The sequence below is a fragment of the Mobula hypostoma genome, chromosome 23 (assembly GCF_963921235.1).
Source record: "Mobula hypostoma chromosome 23, sMobHyp1.1, whole genome shotgun sequence".
In the NCBI taxonomy this organism is placed as follows: domain Eukaryota; kingdom Metazoa; phylum Chordata; class Chondrichthyes; order Myliobatiformes; family Myliobatidae; genus Mobula; species Mobula hypostoma.
The window spans coordinates 30626919-30639947 of record NC_086119.1 but is presented as its reverse complement, the minus strand read 5'-3'; the positions used below and the strand labels follow the sequence as shown (position 1 = coordinate 30639947).

The window sequence follows — 13029 nt, the reverse complement described above, 5'->3', positions numbered from 1 at the left end:
AACCCTATTCCTAGTGGGGTGGTGGGAGGATGGTGTGAGAGCAGATGTACGTGAAATGGGGGAGATGCGTTTAAGAGCAGAGTTGATAGTGGAGGAAGGGAAGCCCCTTTCTTTAAAAAAGGAAGACATCTCCCTCGTCCTAGAATGAAAAGCCTCATCCTGAGAGCAGATGCGGCGGAGACGGAGGAATTGCGAGAAGGGGATGGCGTTTTTGCAAGAGACAGGGTGAGAAGAGGAATAGTCCAGATAGCTGTGAGAGTCAGTAGGCTTATAGTAGACATCAGTGGATAAGCTGTCTCCAGAGACAGAGACAGAAAGATCTAGAAAGGGGAGGGAGGTGTCGGAAATGGACCAGGTAAACTTGAGGGCAGGATGAAAGTTGGAGGCAAAGTTAATAAAGTCAACGAGTTCTGCATGCGTGCAGGAAGCAGCGCCAATGCAGTCGTCGATGTAGCGAAGGAAAAGTGGGGGACAGATACCAGAATAGGCACGGAACATAGATTGTTCCACAAACCCAACAAAAAGGCAGGCATAGCTAGGACCCATACGGGTGCCCATAGCTACACCTTTAGTTTGGAGGAAGTGGGAGGAGCCAAAGGAGAAATTATTAAGAGTAAGGACTAATTCCGCTAGACGGAGCAGAGTGGTGGTAGAGGGGAACTGATTAGGTCTGGAATCCAAAAAGAAGCGTAGAGCTTTGAGACCTTCCTGATGGGGGATGGAAGTATATAAGGACTGGACATCCATGGTGAAAATAAAGCAGTGAGGGCCAGGGAACTTAAAATCATCGAAAAGTTTAAGAGCGTGAGAAGTGTCACGAACATAGGTCGGAAGGGATTGATAATCATAGCACAATACAGGCCCTTTGGCCCACAAAGCTGTGCTGAACATGTCCCTACCTTAGAACTACCTCGGGTTACCCATAGCCCTCTATTTTTCTAAGCTCCATGTACCTATCCAGGGGTCTCTTAAAAGACCCTATCGTTTCCACCTCCACCACCGCCGCTGGCAGCCCATTCCAAGCACTCACCACTCTCTGCGTAAAAAAACTTACCCCTGACATCTCCTCTGTACCTACTTCCAAACACCTTAAAACTGTGCCCTCTCGTGTTAGCCATTTCAGCCCTGGGAAGAAGCCTCTGACTATCCACACGATCAATGTCTCTCATTATCTTGTACACCTCTGTCAGGTCACCTCTCATCCTCCGTTGCTCCAAGGAGAAAAGGGCAAGTTCACTCAACCTATTCTCATAACGCATGCTCCCCAATCCAGGCAACATCCTTGTAAATCTCCTCTGCACCCTTTCTATGGTTTCCACATCCTTCCTGTAGTGAGACAACAGAATTGAGCACAGTACTCCAAATGGGGTCTGACCGGGGTCCTATATAGCTGCAACATTACCTTTCTTTAGCCCTCTGTGGAAGTGGAGATGTTGGTGAACTTGACCAGTGCATCTACATGGTTGGACCAGGACAGGCTACTGATGATGTACATACCTAGGAACTTGAAGCTCTGAACCAGGAAATCAATCACCAGCCCTTTTGTCTTGCCGGCATCGAGGGAAAAGTGGTCGTCATGTCACTAATTTCTGTATTTGCTTCCTCTGCTCCAATTCATCATTATCTGAGATACAGCCCAGGACACTGATATCATCGGCAAACTTGTGGATGGAATTGGAGCAGAAGCTAGCCATGCGGTCACGAGTTTGCGGGGATTAGAGTAGGGAGTTGAGGACACAACCTTGTGTTGAGAATGATCATGGCGAGGTGTTTCTGCCTTTCCTTACTGATTGAAGTCTATTGGTCAGGGAGTTAAGGATCCAGCAGGTACTGAGTCCCAGGTTTCAGAGTATGGTAATGAGCTTGCTTGGAGTAATTGTATTGAAGGTGGAGTTGTAGTCTTTAAACGATAGTCTAATGTCAGTGACTTACTGTCACGATGCTCCAGAGATGATTGCCAACCGGAGACCTGTTTCAGTGGTAAGTGAATGGCAGTGGGTCAAGGTTATTGGGAGGCTGGAGTTTTGCATGTCATGACCAACCTCTCAAAAACCCTAAATGGTGGTGGATATCAGAACCACTGGGCAATAGTCATTAAGGAACTTTTTTTTTTGTTAGGAACTTGGATGAAAGTGGTCTTAAAGTAGATGGGAAACTCAGATTGAAACAGGGAGAGGTTAAAAATGTCTGCAAATACCCCGCTAGCTGATCTGCACTGGATCAAAGGATACGGCCAGAGATACAATCTGGGCCAGATGTTTTCTGTGGGGTTCCCCTCTACAAGGTTGACATTACCTCTAAAATGGCGTTCAGGGGTCAGGGTGGGTTGTGATATACCAATCCCCTTCTGTTCAGAATATGCATACAATGAGTTAAGCTCATCCAGAAGGGATGTGCTGTTGTCAGCAATTCTGCCTAACTTCAGTTTGTGGCCGGTTGCACCAGGTAAGCCCTGCTACAACTGACATCCATTCTGGAAAGCGATTTTAGATTTGTATTGTTTCTTGGCGTGTCTGATAGCTTTATGGAGGTCATATCTTGATTTTTTTTTGTAAAGGTCAGGGTCACCTGATTAAAATGCTGCAATCCTAGATTTTATTCGTGAGTGGGCCTCCCAGTTTATTCCTGCTTTTTGTGTGGGACACTCGGACGGGGTGGTGCTAAAATGATTATTACTGCAAATTGTTTAATTTAATTCTATCACGAGTAGTACAAAACCATCATCGGGCTGAGGAAATAATATTGGACCAGCTTATAGTTGGTCGACTTGGACATCTACAAGATAAGTTATAAAGTGAGATAGATTTTCCTGCAGTCTTGTGAAGAAAACAACTGAAACAGAAATTCATGAAAACTGGTAAGGGTATACAAAGGGTGCTAAAATTAACAAATTTGATTTTGCAGAACCACACATTTGATAGAGTTTATGAATAAAAAGAATCAGCCTTGATATTAAGAGTTACTGGAAGAATAGGATTAAATCACACAAAAATGAGTAAGATAACTGTATAATTAATTATACTTTTGGGGGAATAATATGAGACATATTGGTTAGACAGCAGAACATTAATCTTTCATGACCTTTTTATTCATATTCTTTTAATCATAATAAACACATGGATGATGAAAGATGGGCAGAACAGAGGTTATCTGTTTACTATGTTACGTACCCTGTAACTGGGTTGCCAAACCAGCAGAAATGGACCACTTAGTTGGAGTCTGGATTACTGGAACTAAGAAAGTTTTATTAAAGAAATAAGTAACATACTACTGTAATCGTAAGGATATAAATGCAACAGGTTAGCAATGATAAAACACACATGTACACAGAACTAGGGTAATAGGAATCAAACAAGCTGTATCGCAGTCTAGGGGTAAAATGATCAGTCTCAAGTGACGCAGAGTTCAGTTCAGCTGAGTACAGTTCGCAGTAATCGCTGTTGTGCCGTTGGAGAGAGAGAGAGAAGGATGATATGCAAATCGGATTCAGACAGACCTTGATGTTCTCCGCAGTTAGCTTTCGGGCGAACCCTTTTAATGTCTTCTGTGGTCACCAACTGTGACCCCTCCGTTCCGGATACGACCGTTCTTCCGCGGTGAACCCTGCACCCAGGCAAGGGAGGACACACACACCAGGTTCCCGCCGATCGTACCTTTTCACCTTGTGCATCTATGGTCGGTCCCGTGACCAGACCTCCAAACTCCTACCAACTTGTGGGGGCACACCGCTTTTCCAGGGTCTCGTTATCTCGTCGTGTCTGTTGTGCCTTAGCGAACCTGTTCCTTTTATCCCCCTGCTGGGGTATCCCCTGTCCATCAAACTTCAAACAGTTCCGGTTCAAAGCAACTGGTCTGTCAATACTCGGAACTGTGTCTCTTTTCGTTATCTCTCTCCTCTCTCATTAACATTTTGAACGTTTCTCCATTTGTCTCTCTTATCTCCCTCATCAGCATCAATCTTTTGATAACTTGGTTTTTCGTCACAACTAGCAGAAGCAAAAAGTGGAGAAATTAATGATGACTTGGCACTGAGCCAGTTGATTAATCTGGTGATAATGGTATCAATTGCTGCTGATGGGTGGGCTGGGGATCTGGGTCATCTGTTAATTTTTGTGTGAGGGAGGGGTTGTGGGGTTGGGGTTTTGCGAGTTTTGTTTCTTTTTCTTTTTGTGGGGGGGCGGTTGATGTCTTTCTTTCAAATACTTATATGGTTTTCTGTATTTTATGACTATCTGGAGAAGACAAGTCTCAGAGTTGTATTCTGCGTACATGCTTTGACAGTAAAATGAACCTTTGAACCTTTAATGCCATCTATTGGATTTGCCGCAGTTTGGGTGAGGTGGCCACGAGGCATAACTACTGCTAGCAACAGATCCCCCAGCTATGGAGGAGAATATTGAAGACCTTCGTTGATCTGATTTCACCTACATATCAAAAATGCTGACTTTAGTCTGCATGGTTAAACAAGTTACTGGAGCATTTTTAGAATACGTAATGGAGCTGGTCTCAATTTCACCTTGGGACCCTCTTTTGGAATCCTTTGCATAAAAAGAAAGAATCCTAGTATTGAACTGATAAGATGCCAGTATCTTGCATTAATTTTTTTTTCCTACTTCATTGATACTTGGCAAATGCAGCAGAGTGGATGGAAGATTCTTTAACTTTGTCATTGGGAAAAAGATTCAAAAGCGAACAGTTGCATAACTTGTGCTGCTGCACGTTTAACTTCTTCAAATGGAGATGTGATCACAGGAACACCTGATCTAACTGTTCTGTGAGCAAATCACTGGTTACCGTACTGTGGCAAATGGAGCAGGAAATGGTAGGCTGTTTGGATTTTGAATGTGCAGCTGTAAGTGCTCTTGGAGAGAATCTTTCTGAATGTTGGTATAAAGGAAGTGGTGTTTGGGAGAGGCAGATGATGGAGAGCGAAAGGAAGGGATAGCCTTGGGTGTGCCTGAGAGGGTGGAACTAGTGAAGCCATAAAGTAGAAGTGAGTATGTAAATCTTGCTTCGGCTAGTGCCTTAATATAGGTGGTGATAGCCCCCAGTCTGGCCAAACTTAAAAAATCTCATTTGGGTGAATGCTGCGTGATGTGTCCCCTGTTACAAATCAGTACCACGAAATAACAAACGGTGCACAATATGCGATTAAATGATTGAGCTTTATGATTCTTAATTTGACTATATGGTTAGTAAAGGAAACAAAAAAGAAAAGGGCCCAATCTCACGAACCAGTCTATTGAGCAACATTGGAGCTCACTGATAAGGCCGTTTGTCCACCATCGACCTCCTCCGATCTTCGCCGACCTTCGGACCCTCGCTCCAAGTCTACTTCGTCCAGCGGTCTCCCAACTCTCTCCATTTGTGTCTTCTCTCCTCATCTCTCCCCGGCAAAAGACCCGCGAATTCCTGGCTCGCAGACACACGAGAAAGAACAACAGGTACAGAGCAGATGTCAGGGGTAAGTTTTTCACTCAGAGAGTGGTGAGTGCGTGGAATGGACTGCCAGCAACGGTGGTGGAGGCGGATACGATGGGGTCTTTGAAGAGACTTTTGGATAGGTACATGGGGCTTAGAAAAATAGAGGGCTATAGGTAAGCCTAGTAATTTCTAAGGTAGGGACATGTTCGGCACAAATTTGTGGGCCGAAGGGCCTGTATTGTGCTGTAGGTTTTCTAATGTTTGCAACAACATATAATGGGGCTAACATGCTCCGTTATAACCCAAACATTGCTGCTACAGAGAAACCATTACATTAGCAGTGAAACCTTAGAGCGTGCTACAAGTAGATATTGTGAGCGTGATGGAGGACCATGAACTTAGTCCAGAAACGGCATGGATGGGGTCTGAACTCAACAAGGAAGCAGCTGAGATGTCTTGGAGAATATTTTAGATTCTTAGATGAATGGTGCAGATTGAAAACTTGAATCAACATGTGAAATAAATTGACATGATTGAGAGAAGAGATGAAGCCGGAGGAGCAGAGGGAATGGAACCCATCACAATAACAACAACCTAGGTTGATCATTGGTGGAATGTATTTTTTTCCAGATGAGTGGTTTCCTTTAGCCTATGGCAGGTTTCTGTCAGCACTTGGCTCACAAGTGAATAGAGGTGCTGAAAGGGATTTTGAAGCTGTGCACGTCCTCAAAAAACACAATTGTTTAGTTTCTGAAGGACACTGCTGAAAAAGGAAAAGGAAATTTAGGATCAATAACCAACTGGATTGATCGAACAACCAGTCAAAGTAGCGGATAGTGCGACACTGCTACAGCTCGGTGTCGGAAGTTCAATTCCAGATCTGCCTGTTAGGAGTTGGCATGTCCTCCCTGTGACTGCGTGGGTTTCCTCCCACATTCCAAAGACATATTGGTCAATAGGTTAATTGGTCATTGTAAGTTGTCCTGTGATTCGGGCAGGGTTACAAAGGTGGGGTGTGGCTCATTGGGCCTCTAAATAAATACAAGTACCTCTCACCCAACTTCTGCAAAAAGAGCTGACTGTTGACTACAGGAGGACAAAGCTGGAGGTTCATCAACCAGTCCTCATTAAGGGGTGGGATGTGGAGAGGGTCAGTAGCTTTAAATCCCTTGGCGTTAATATATCAGAGGATCTGTCCTGGACCAGCATATAAAGATTTATTTTTCATATTTACATTAAAACATAGAGTGAAAGGCACCATTTGCATCAAATTAGATCAGCAAGGGTGTGCTGGGGGCAGCCTGCAAGTGTCAATACGCTTCCACATGTCCACAGCTTACTGACCCGAACCTGTACGTCTTTAGAATGCGGGAAGACACCAGCGCACACGGAGGGAACCCACACAGTCACAGGGAGAACTGTACACAGTGGTGGGAATTGAACCCTGATCGTCGATTGTTGGGACTGTAAAGTGATAACGCTAACCGCTATGCTACAATGCCATTACAAAGAAGGCACAGTAGCACTTCTACTTTCTGAGAAGTTTGTGCCACCAAAGACTTGGACAATCTTCTATAGATATACAGTGGAGAGCGTCTGTACTGGTTGCATCTCTGCTTGGTATGGGAACACCTCTGTCCAGGACTGGAAAAGACTACAGAAAGTGGTCCATCGCAGGCAAAGTCCTCCCCACCATTGACTACATTTTCATGGAGCCCAGCCACAAGAAAGCAGCATCCGTCAATAAATATCCCCACCATCCAGGCCATGCTACCATTGAGCAGGAGGCATTGGCCTCGTCCCAAACCACCAAGTTTGGTCGGCTGGTGGCGCAGTGAGATCAGCGCCGGGCTCGAGAACGGAGGTTCCCGAGTTCGATCCAGTGACAGACCGCTTCCGAGCGCGCTCTATGTGGAGCTCGTAACTCGACCTCGTAAAAAAAGACACTGCCACCACCAGTTTAAATTTAGTTTAAGTGTGTATTCGGAACCACGCGGAATATTGTGGAGGATCAAATACCCAAAACCCAAAGTTATTTCCCTATTACAATCAGGCTGCCGAACCTCACTGACGGCAACTCTCAACCTTCAGATTTATTTTCAAGGACTCCAGGTCTCATGTATTCAGTTTTTTAAAAAAATAAAGTTTTTTTTGCACATTGGATGTTTATCAGTCTTTGTTTATGTGCAGTTTTTCAAAGATTATATTTGACTTTATTTTTCTCCTGTAAGTACTTGCAAGAACGTTAGTATATGATAATATACAAACACTTTGATGACAAATTTACTCTGAACATAAGTAACCCTTTCCATCCAGTTTTTGCAGCCCGGCGAAGTTATTTGTAACAAGATTTAAAGGGGAGGGGGAGGGTTATCTGTTCACAAAACTTCACCCACCGAAGTAGTGTGATCTTACCCTTCTCAGAAACTGAGTTATTTCTGCGTCTCCCGCTGTGATGAGCACAGACACGCCTCCCCCTTGGCATCAAGTATCAGCCCCAGGGTGGGGAGTAGGGCGTCTGCTAACCTTGCGCCTGCGCAGAAATATGTAGTGCTTTTTATTTTGGCTTTAGTGGAGTTATGATCCTCTATAAATTTCCACTTAATAAGAATACCACGTCCCGGCCTCAGAGGTGGTTGAGTACGCTCGCATGGTACTGGAATCTGGAGCAAAAGGGAACGATCCCGGTGCGGGTCGAGGGGAGGGATTGCCGACGTTTTGGGTGGGGACCTTGCTTCTGATCCTTGAGTGGTTTCCTATGTCCCAGCATGCATCGCGGAGTACTACAATGCCCAGGACACACCACGGCCTCACGCCTTAAGTCTCATGCTTCGCTGAGGACTACAAGTCCCAGCCTGCTCTGCGGCGGGTCCAAGTGCTGCGGACTCTGTCGGGAGTGCAGCCGGGGCTTGTAAGTTGTGAGAGCGAACGAGTGAAGGGAATCGTCTCCGCGTCCTCCCGCTCCCGCAGCCTTTGCCCGCGGAACCCCTGACACTCGGCCGCAATGGAGCGCTGGAACGGACGCGTGGCTCTGGTTACCGGAGCCTCGGTGGGGATCGGCGCGGCCGTCGCCCGGGCCCTGGTCCAGCACGGCATGATAGTGGTGGGCTGCGCCCGTAGAGTGGACAAGATCGAGGTAAGGACGCGGGGAAACCGGCGCCGATAGACCGACAGCAGCCAGGCCGCCTCTGGCTGCCGGGCTTGAGCTGTCAGACGGCGATGTGTTCCCCAGAGCGACGTGGGTTCGCGCCCATCCGGCGGCGGAATAATTGTTCATCGCCGAAGGACTGTTGGAAAGTTGGGCAGTTCCATCTGTCACGACCATCGGAGGTCGTGGAGGTGAGATCGCCAACCCGGTGTGGTAGGGTTGTGGGGGTGTATCGGTGACTGGGTTGCTGTGTCCCTCTGGTCAACACTTTACCTTGAAATCCCTGGATCGTAGGCGGTCAGCTGCTCCCTCCAGTTTACTTTGCCTCTACACAAAGCTACGGCCTTTGCAAGCGAGGGGAATTCATCTCGTCTGCTGCAGAAGGGGCACTATGTGTAACATTGTTTAAACGGCCAGTATATTTATCTCACCGTATCGAGTGCCGATTGTCTTTGCACTAATTATATGGCCTTGATGTCTGTAAACTGAGGTGACCATTTCTTTAGCTCAAAATTTTTATTACTGTGCAATTCAATTGGCAGACATTTGCTAGTTGAATACATCGACCGTAAATTGTACGATACGTGTCTTTTTTTGTTACTTTCGTTTTTATTTGATTGTGTGCTGCTGTTGTCTAAGCGACACTTGGGTCGTTTTACCAAGTTGACATTTGTCACTCCGTTGCATTATTATTTCTTAATGTGTTTCTCTTTATCTGCATCCTCCCACTTCCCCCAACCTGTCTGTCTCAATAAACACTCAGCGGGCAGCCTGTTCTTCTCGTAGCCGGATTCACGGAAGTAACCGCTGTGTTGGAAGCAGTTGTTCCTGAATATAGTGTCCCTCCCCTCTGACAACCAGGTTCAGATCTCCTTCTTGCTACCTATTTTTTTTTGCGCGGAGGGAAAAGCGTTGGGGTGGTGGAGAGCAGTGTCTTACACAGATTCCTTTCTTGTTTACTCATGCAATGACTGAATAAACTGTATTATGTCAGTTACAAAAAGCAGCTACTTTTTGTACAAACATACTAATTTTCACAGTTAGAGCTCGGGATGTTATATTGTCTTGTCTATTTTTCCTGCTGTTATGACTTGGTATTGCAGTTTTTTGATATACTTTTATGCACCTGTTTACAGCTTTGAGTGATTTTATATTTAACTGAGAAGAGTCATTCCTAAAAGACCCCGTTGTCCACGCCAGATTGTGCAGAACTTAAATTTTTCTTTCACTTTGCTTTAAGTATGTTACAAACGGCTTTTTATTTGCTCATTTAGACACTTGCCCTTTGTGCCTTAGTTTTAACCTGTCAGTTCTCTACATCCTAAACACGGGAGAAGGTCTGCAGACCCAGAGCGACGCGCACAAACTGCTGGAGGAACTCGGCAGGCCAGGCGGCATCTGTGGAGAACAGATACTGTAGTGCATGTTTCGGGCCGAGACCCTTCCACGGGGCTGAGAAGGAAGTGGGAAGAAGCCCGAATAAAAAGGTGGGGGGGGGGGAAAGCTAGCTGGAAGGTGATGGGTGAAGCCAGGTGGGCGGGAAAGGTCAAGGGCTGGAGAAGGAGGCATCTGCTAGGAAAGGAGAGCAGATCACAGGAGAAGGGGACCCAGCGGGAATAGGCGGGTGCGAAGAGGTAAAAGGTCGAAGTGGAGAATAAACGGTGGTGGTGGTGGTGGTGGTGGTGGTGGGGGGGGGAGTTTATTTACTGGAGGGAGAAATCTATATTCATGCCCTCAGTTTGGAGGGTCCCCAGACGGAATACAAGGTGTTGCTCCTCCACCCGGGAAGGTGGGCCTCATCTTGGAACAAGGGCCGACACGTCGGAACGGGAATCGGAATGAAAATGTTTGACCACCGGGAAGTCCTGCTTGTGGCGGATGGTTCTCCAAATCCATTTGCTTGTGTTGGTTCGAGTAGTGGAGCAATGATGGCATTTAGCAGTCAATGAAGGATAACACAGACTCCGGTTCAAATAGATCCTGAGCTCGCGTATAAATACTGATTCGGTGCTTCAGTACATAGAAAGAAAAAGCATCGTATAATTAAGGTTTCTTTAGTTACAGCGGCGGAAACTAACCCTTTTCCAACCCTGGAAAACAAACCACACCTGAACTCAGCTAAAAATATAACGAAATGACACGGCAGAGGTGATTATCTTTGAATGTCAGATATGCTAACTTCTGAATGTCGGTGTAGGAGTGGCCGTCAAGGTCACGGCTAATCTTTCACCCGCTCTTCGTTTTGCAGTTGTGAAGTGTTTCTCTGATTGGGTCTGTAGAGGCAGACATCCATTCTGCTTGAGCAAAGGCGGAGTTTACCGGCGGTAACTTTCCCATCCGGCTCGGTAGTTCCCAGGTGTCACTTCCTGTTCCCCAAACTTCTGGTGAGGTTCCTTCAGTTTCACAGTTGAGTTCTGGAAGAGTGAGCTTCCAACACCTTACATTTAATATTTTGTACTGTACCACAGAGAGGCATACAAAGTACGCAGCACTCGTGTACCAACAAACGCTGGATCGAGCGGACTGAAACTGTCTTGAATGTCACTGCAGTTTCCTCTGCGGTCAGATTAGACCTTTGATCTGAATTTGTGGCCAGTTTGTTATTGTATGAAACAGACTTTTGCTTTTTACTTGGAAGAGAAATGCAGCTTTTAAGGCTTTTGTCACAATCAATGCAAAGGTCCAAAGCAGTCATTCTAATATTAGACTTCTAACTCTGGATAGTATTACATAACGCTTCCTGAGCTCATTGCAAAAATAATTGGGAGCAACCCTGCACTTTGATCATACAGCATTGTCTTTTTGAGTAGCTGCATGAGCCCAATGAATATTGTTGTGGAGGTGCGATAAGAACAGTTCCTGCCCCTCAACCATCAGGCTCTTGAACACGAAGGGTTAACTGCATTCATCCTGTGTCTGGTGTTCCCACAACCGATATTCTCACTGTAAGGACTCTGATTTGTTATTTCATGCTCATTATTTATTGCTATTTATTTATATTTGCAGTTTGTTGTTCTTAGATCCTGTCTACCGTTACTGTTCTATACACTTGCAGAGTACGCCTGCAGGAAAAAGAATTTTACAGTTCTATGTGGTGACATGCCTGTACTCTGATAATAAATTTTACTTTGAACTTTGAATCTGTTGAATGTATTTTCCAGAAGACTACACCCTTACTAATGCAATCATTTGACTTGTGAGAAATGAAGCTGCCAACCGTGTTGTAGAGAACCAAAGAGCTGAAAATATTGCTGCTTTCATTAGAACCAGTGACGATGAATTAAAGTGCTGCTGGGAGGAACTGTGGCACAGATGAGTTTTGTAGGTGAAGAAGGGAGGTGGTGTACGATGAGTCCAGTGAAGGTCACAGTATGTATACTTTATACAACCTTGAGATCTGTCTCCTTACAGGCAGCACAAAACAAAGAAACCCAGTAGAACCCATGAGAAACGACCGTTAAAGACCCAACGTGCAGGGAAAAAAAAACAAATTGAGCAAACAATTAAAGTAAGTAAATGACATTCGGAACTGAAGCTCGCGAAGGTGACTCCACAGCCATGAAGCCAGTCACAGCCGATCCAAGATGCAGACCACAGCCTCAGTTCAGCACAGAGACGAGTAAACCTCACAAGCAGCGAGCTAAACAACGGCCCATCCCTCTCCTCCGGCCCCAATACCCTGACCGCTTAAATTGACCAAACAATGTGTCGTCTTCTCACTCTCAGCCTTGATACTGCAGGATTATGAAAACTACTGCTGATATTACCGTGCATTTAATCTGCAGTAAAGCACACAAAATGCTGGAGGAACTCGGCAGGTCAGGCAGTGTCTATGGAAAAGAGTGAACAGTCGACATTTTGGGCCAAGACCCTTCAGCAGGACTCTTCTTTAGATGCTGCCTGGCCTGCTGAGTTCCTCCAGCATTTTGTGTGTATGCTTGGATCTCCAGCAGCAGCAGATTTTCTCTTGTTTGTGATTTAATCTGTAGTACCTATTTCAGGGACCAGACATAGGACGTGCATCAGATCATTAAATAATAAACAGGAGAAATGGGTACACAGCAGACACTTCTGTTTATCAAATTACATTGGTTAGAATAACTTTTTTAAAGTGGAAAAATTATATTGGTTTTGTGTTTTATAAACACTGTTTTGAAAAGGACCCTCTCACTATATTTGGTTGATTGAACTAATTTAGAACATAGAACACTGCTTCTTCCAAAAGCATTATTCAGACCCTATAGTCCAAGAAAGTCGTATCTAACTGTAAATCAAACTCTGGCAATAAGTAACTGCTAAGTGATTTATTGCTTGCAAGTGAGAATTGATGGCTGTGGACCTTTGGGGGATTGGTGATGGGGAAATGATGGCCAGTCTCTGTACAGAAGCTGCAATGCCCAGGATCACAAGAGGCTGCAGAGTATTGTAGAATCAGTTGGTTCCATCACGTGCACAAG

The 13029-nt window shown here is 45.4% G+C and overlaps 1 protein-coding gene across 3 annotated transcripts in view; it reads left to right on the top strand.

Annotated features, from left to right (window-relative positions):
• The window catches only part of dhrs11a (dehydrogenase/reductase 11a), a 133708-nt gene that overhangs the window by 18934 nt on the left and 101745 nt on the right, over positions 1–13029 (top strand). Inside the window, exon 1 of one of the 3 annotated variants that reach the window (XM_063031316.1) lies at positions 8240–8560. The exons of 1 other annotated variant lie outside the window; for it this stretch is intronic. In XM_063031316.1, coding sequence (XP_062887386.1) covers positions 8429–8560 — 132 coding nt within the window. In that variant the 5' untranslated portion in view covers positions 8240–8428. Of the gene's footprint in view, positions 1–8239; positions 8561–13029 lie in introns of those variants that run through there. One more of the 3 variants, XM_063031315.1, reaches the window with a different exon arrangement.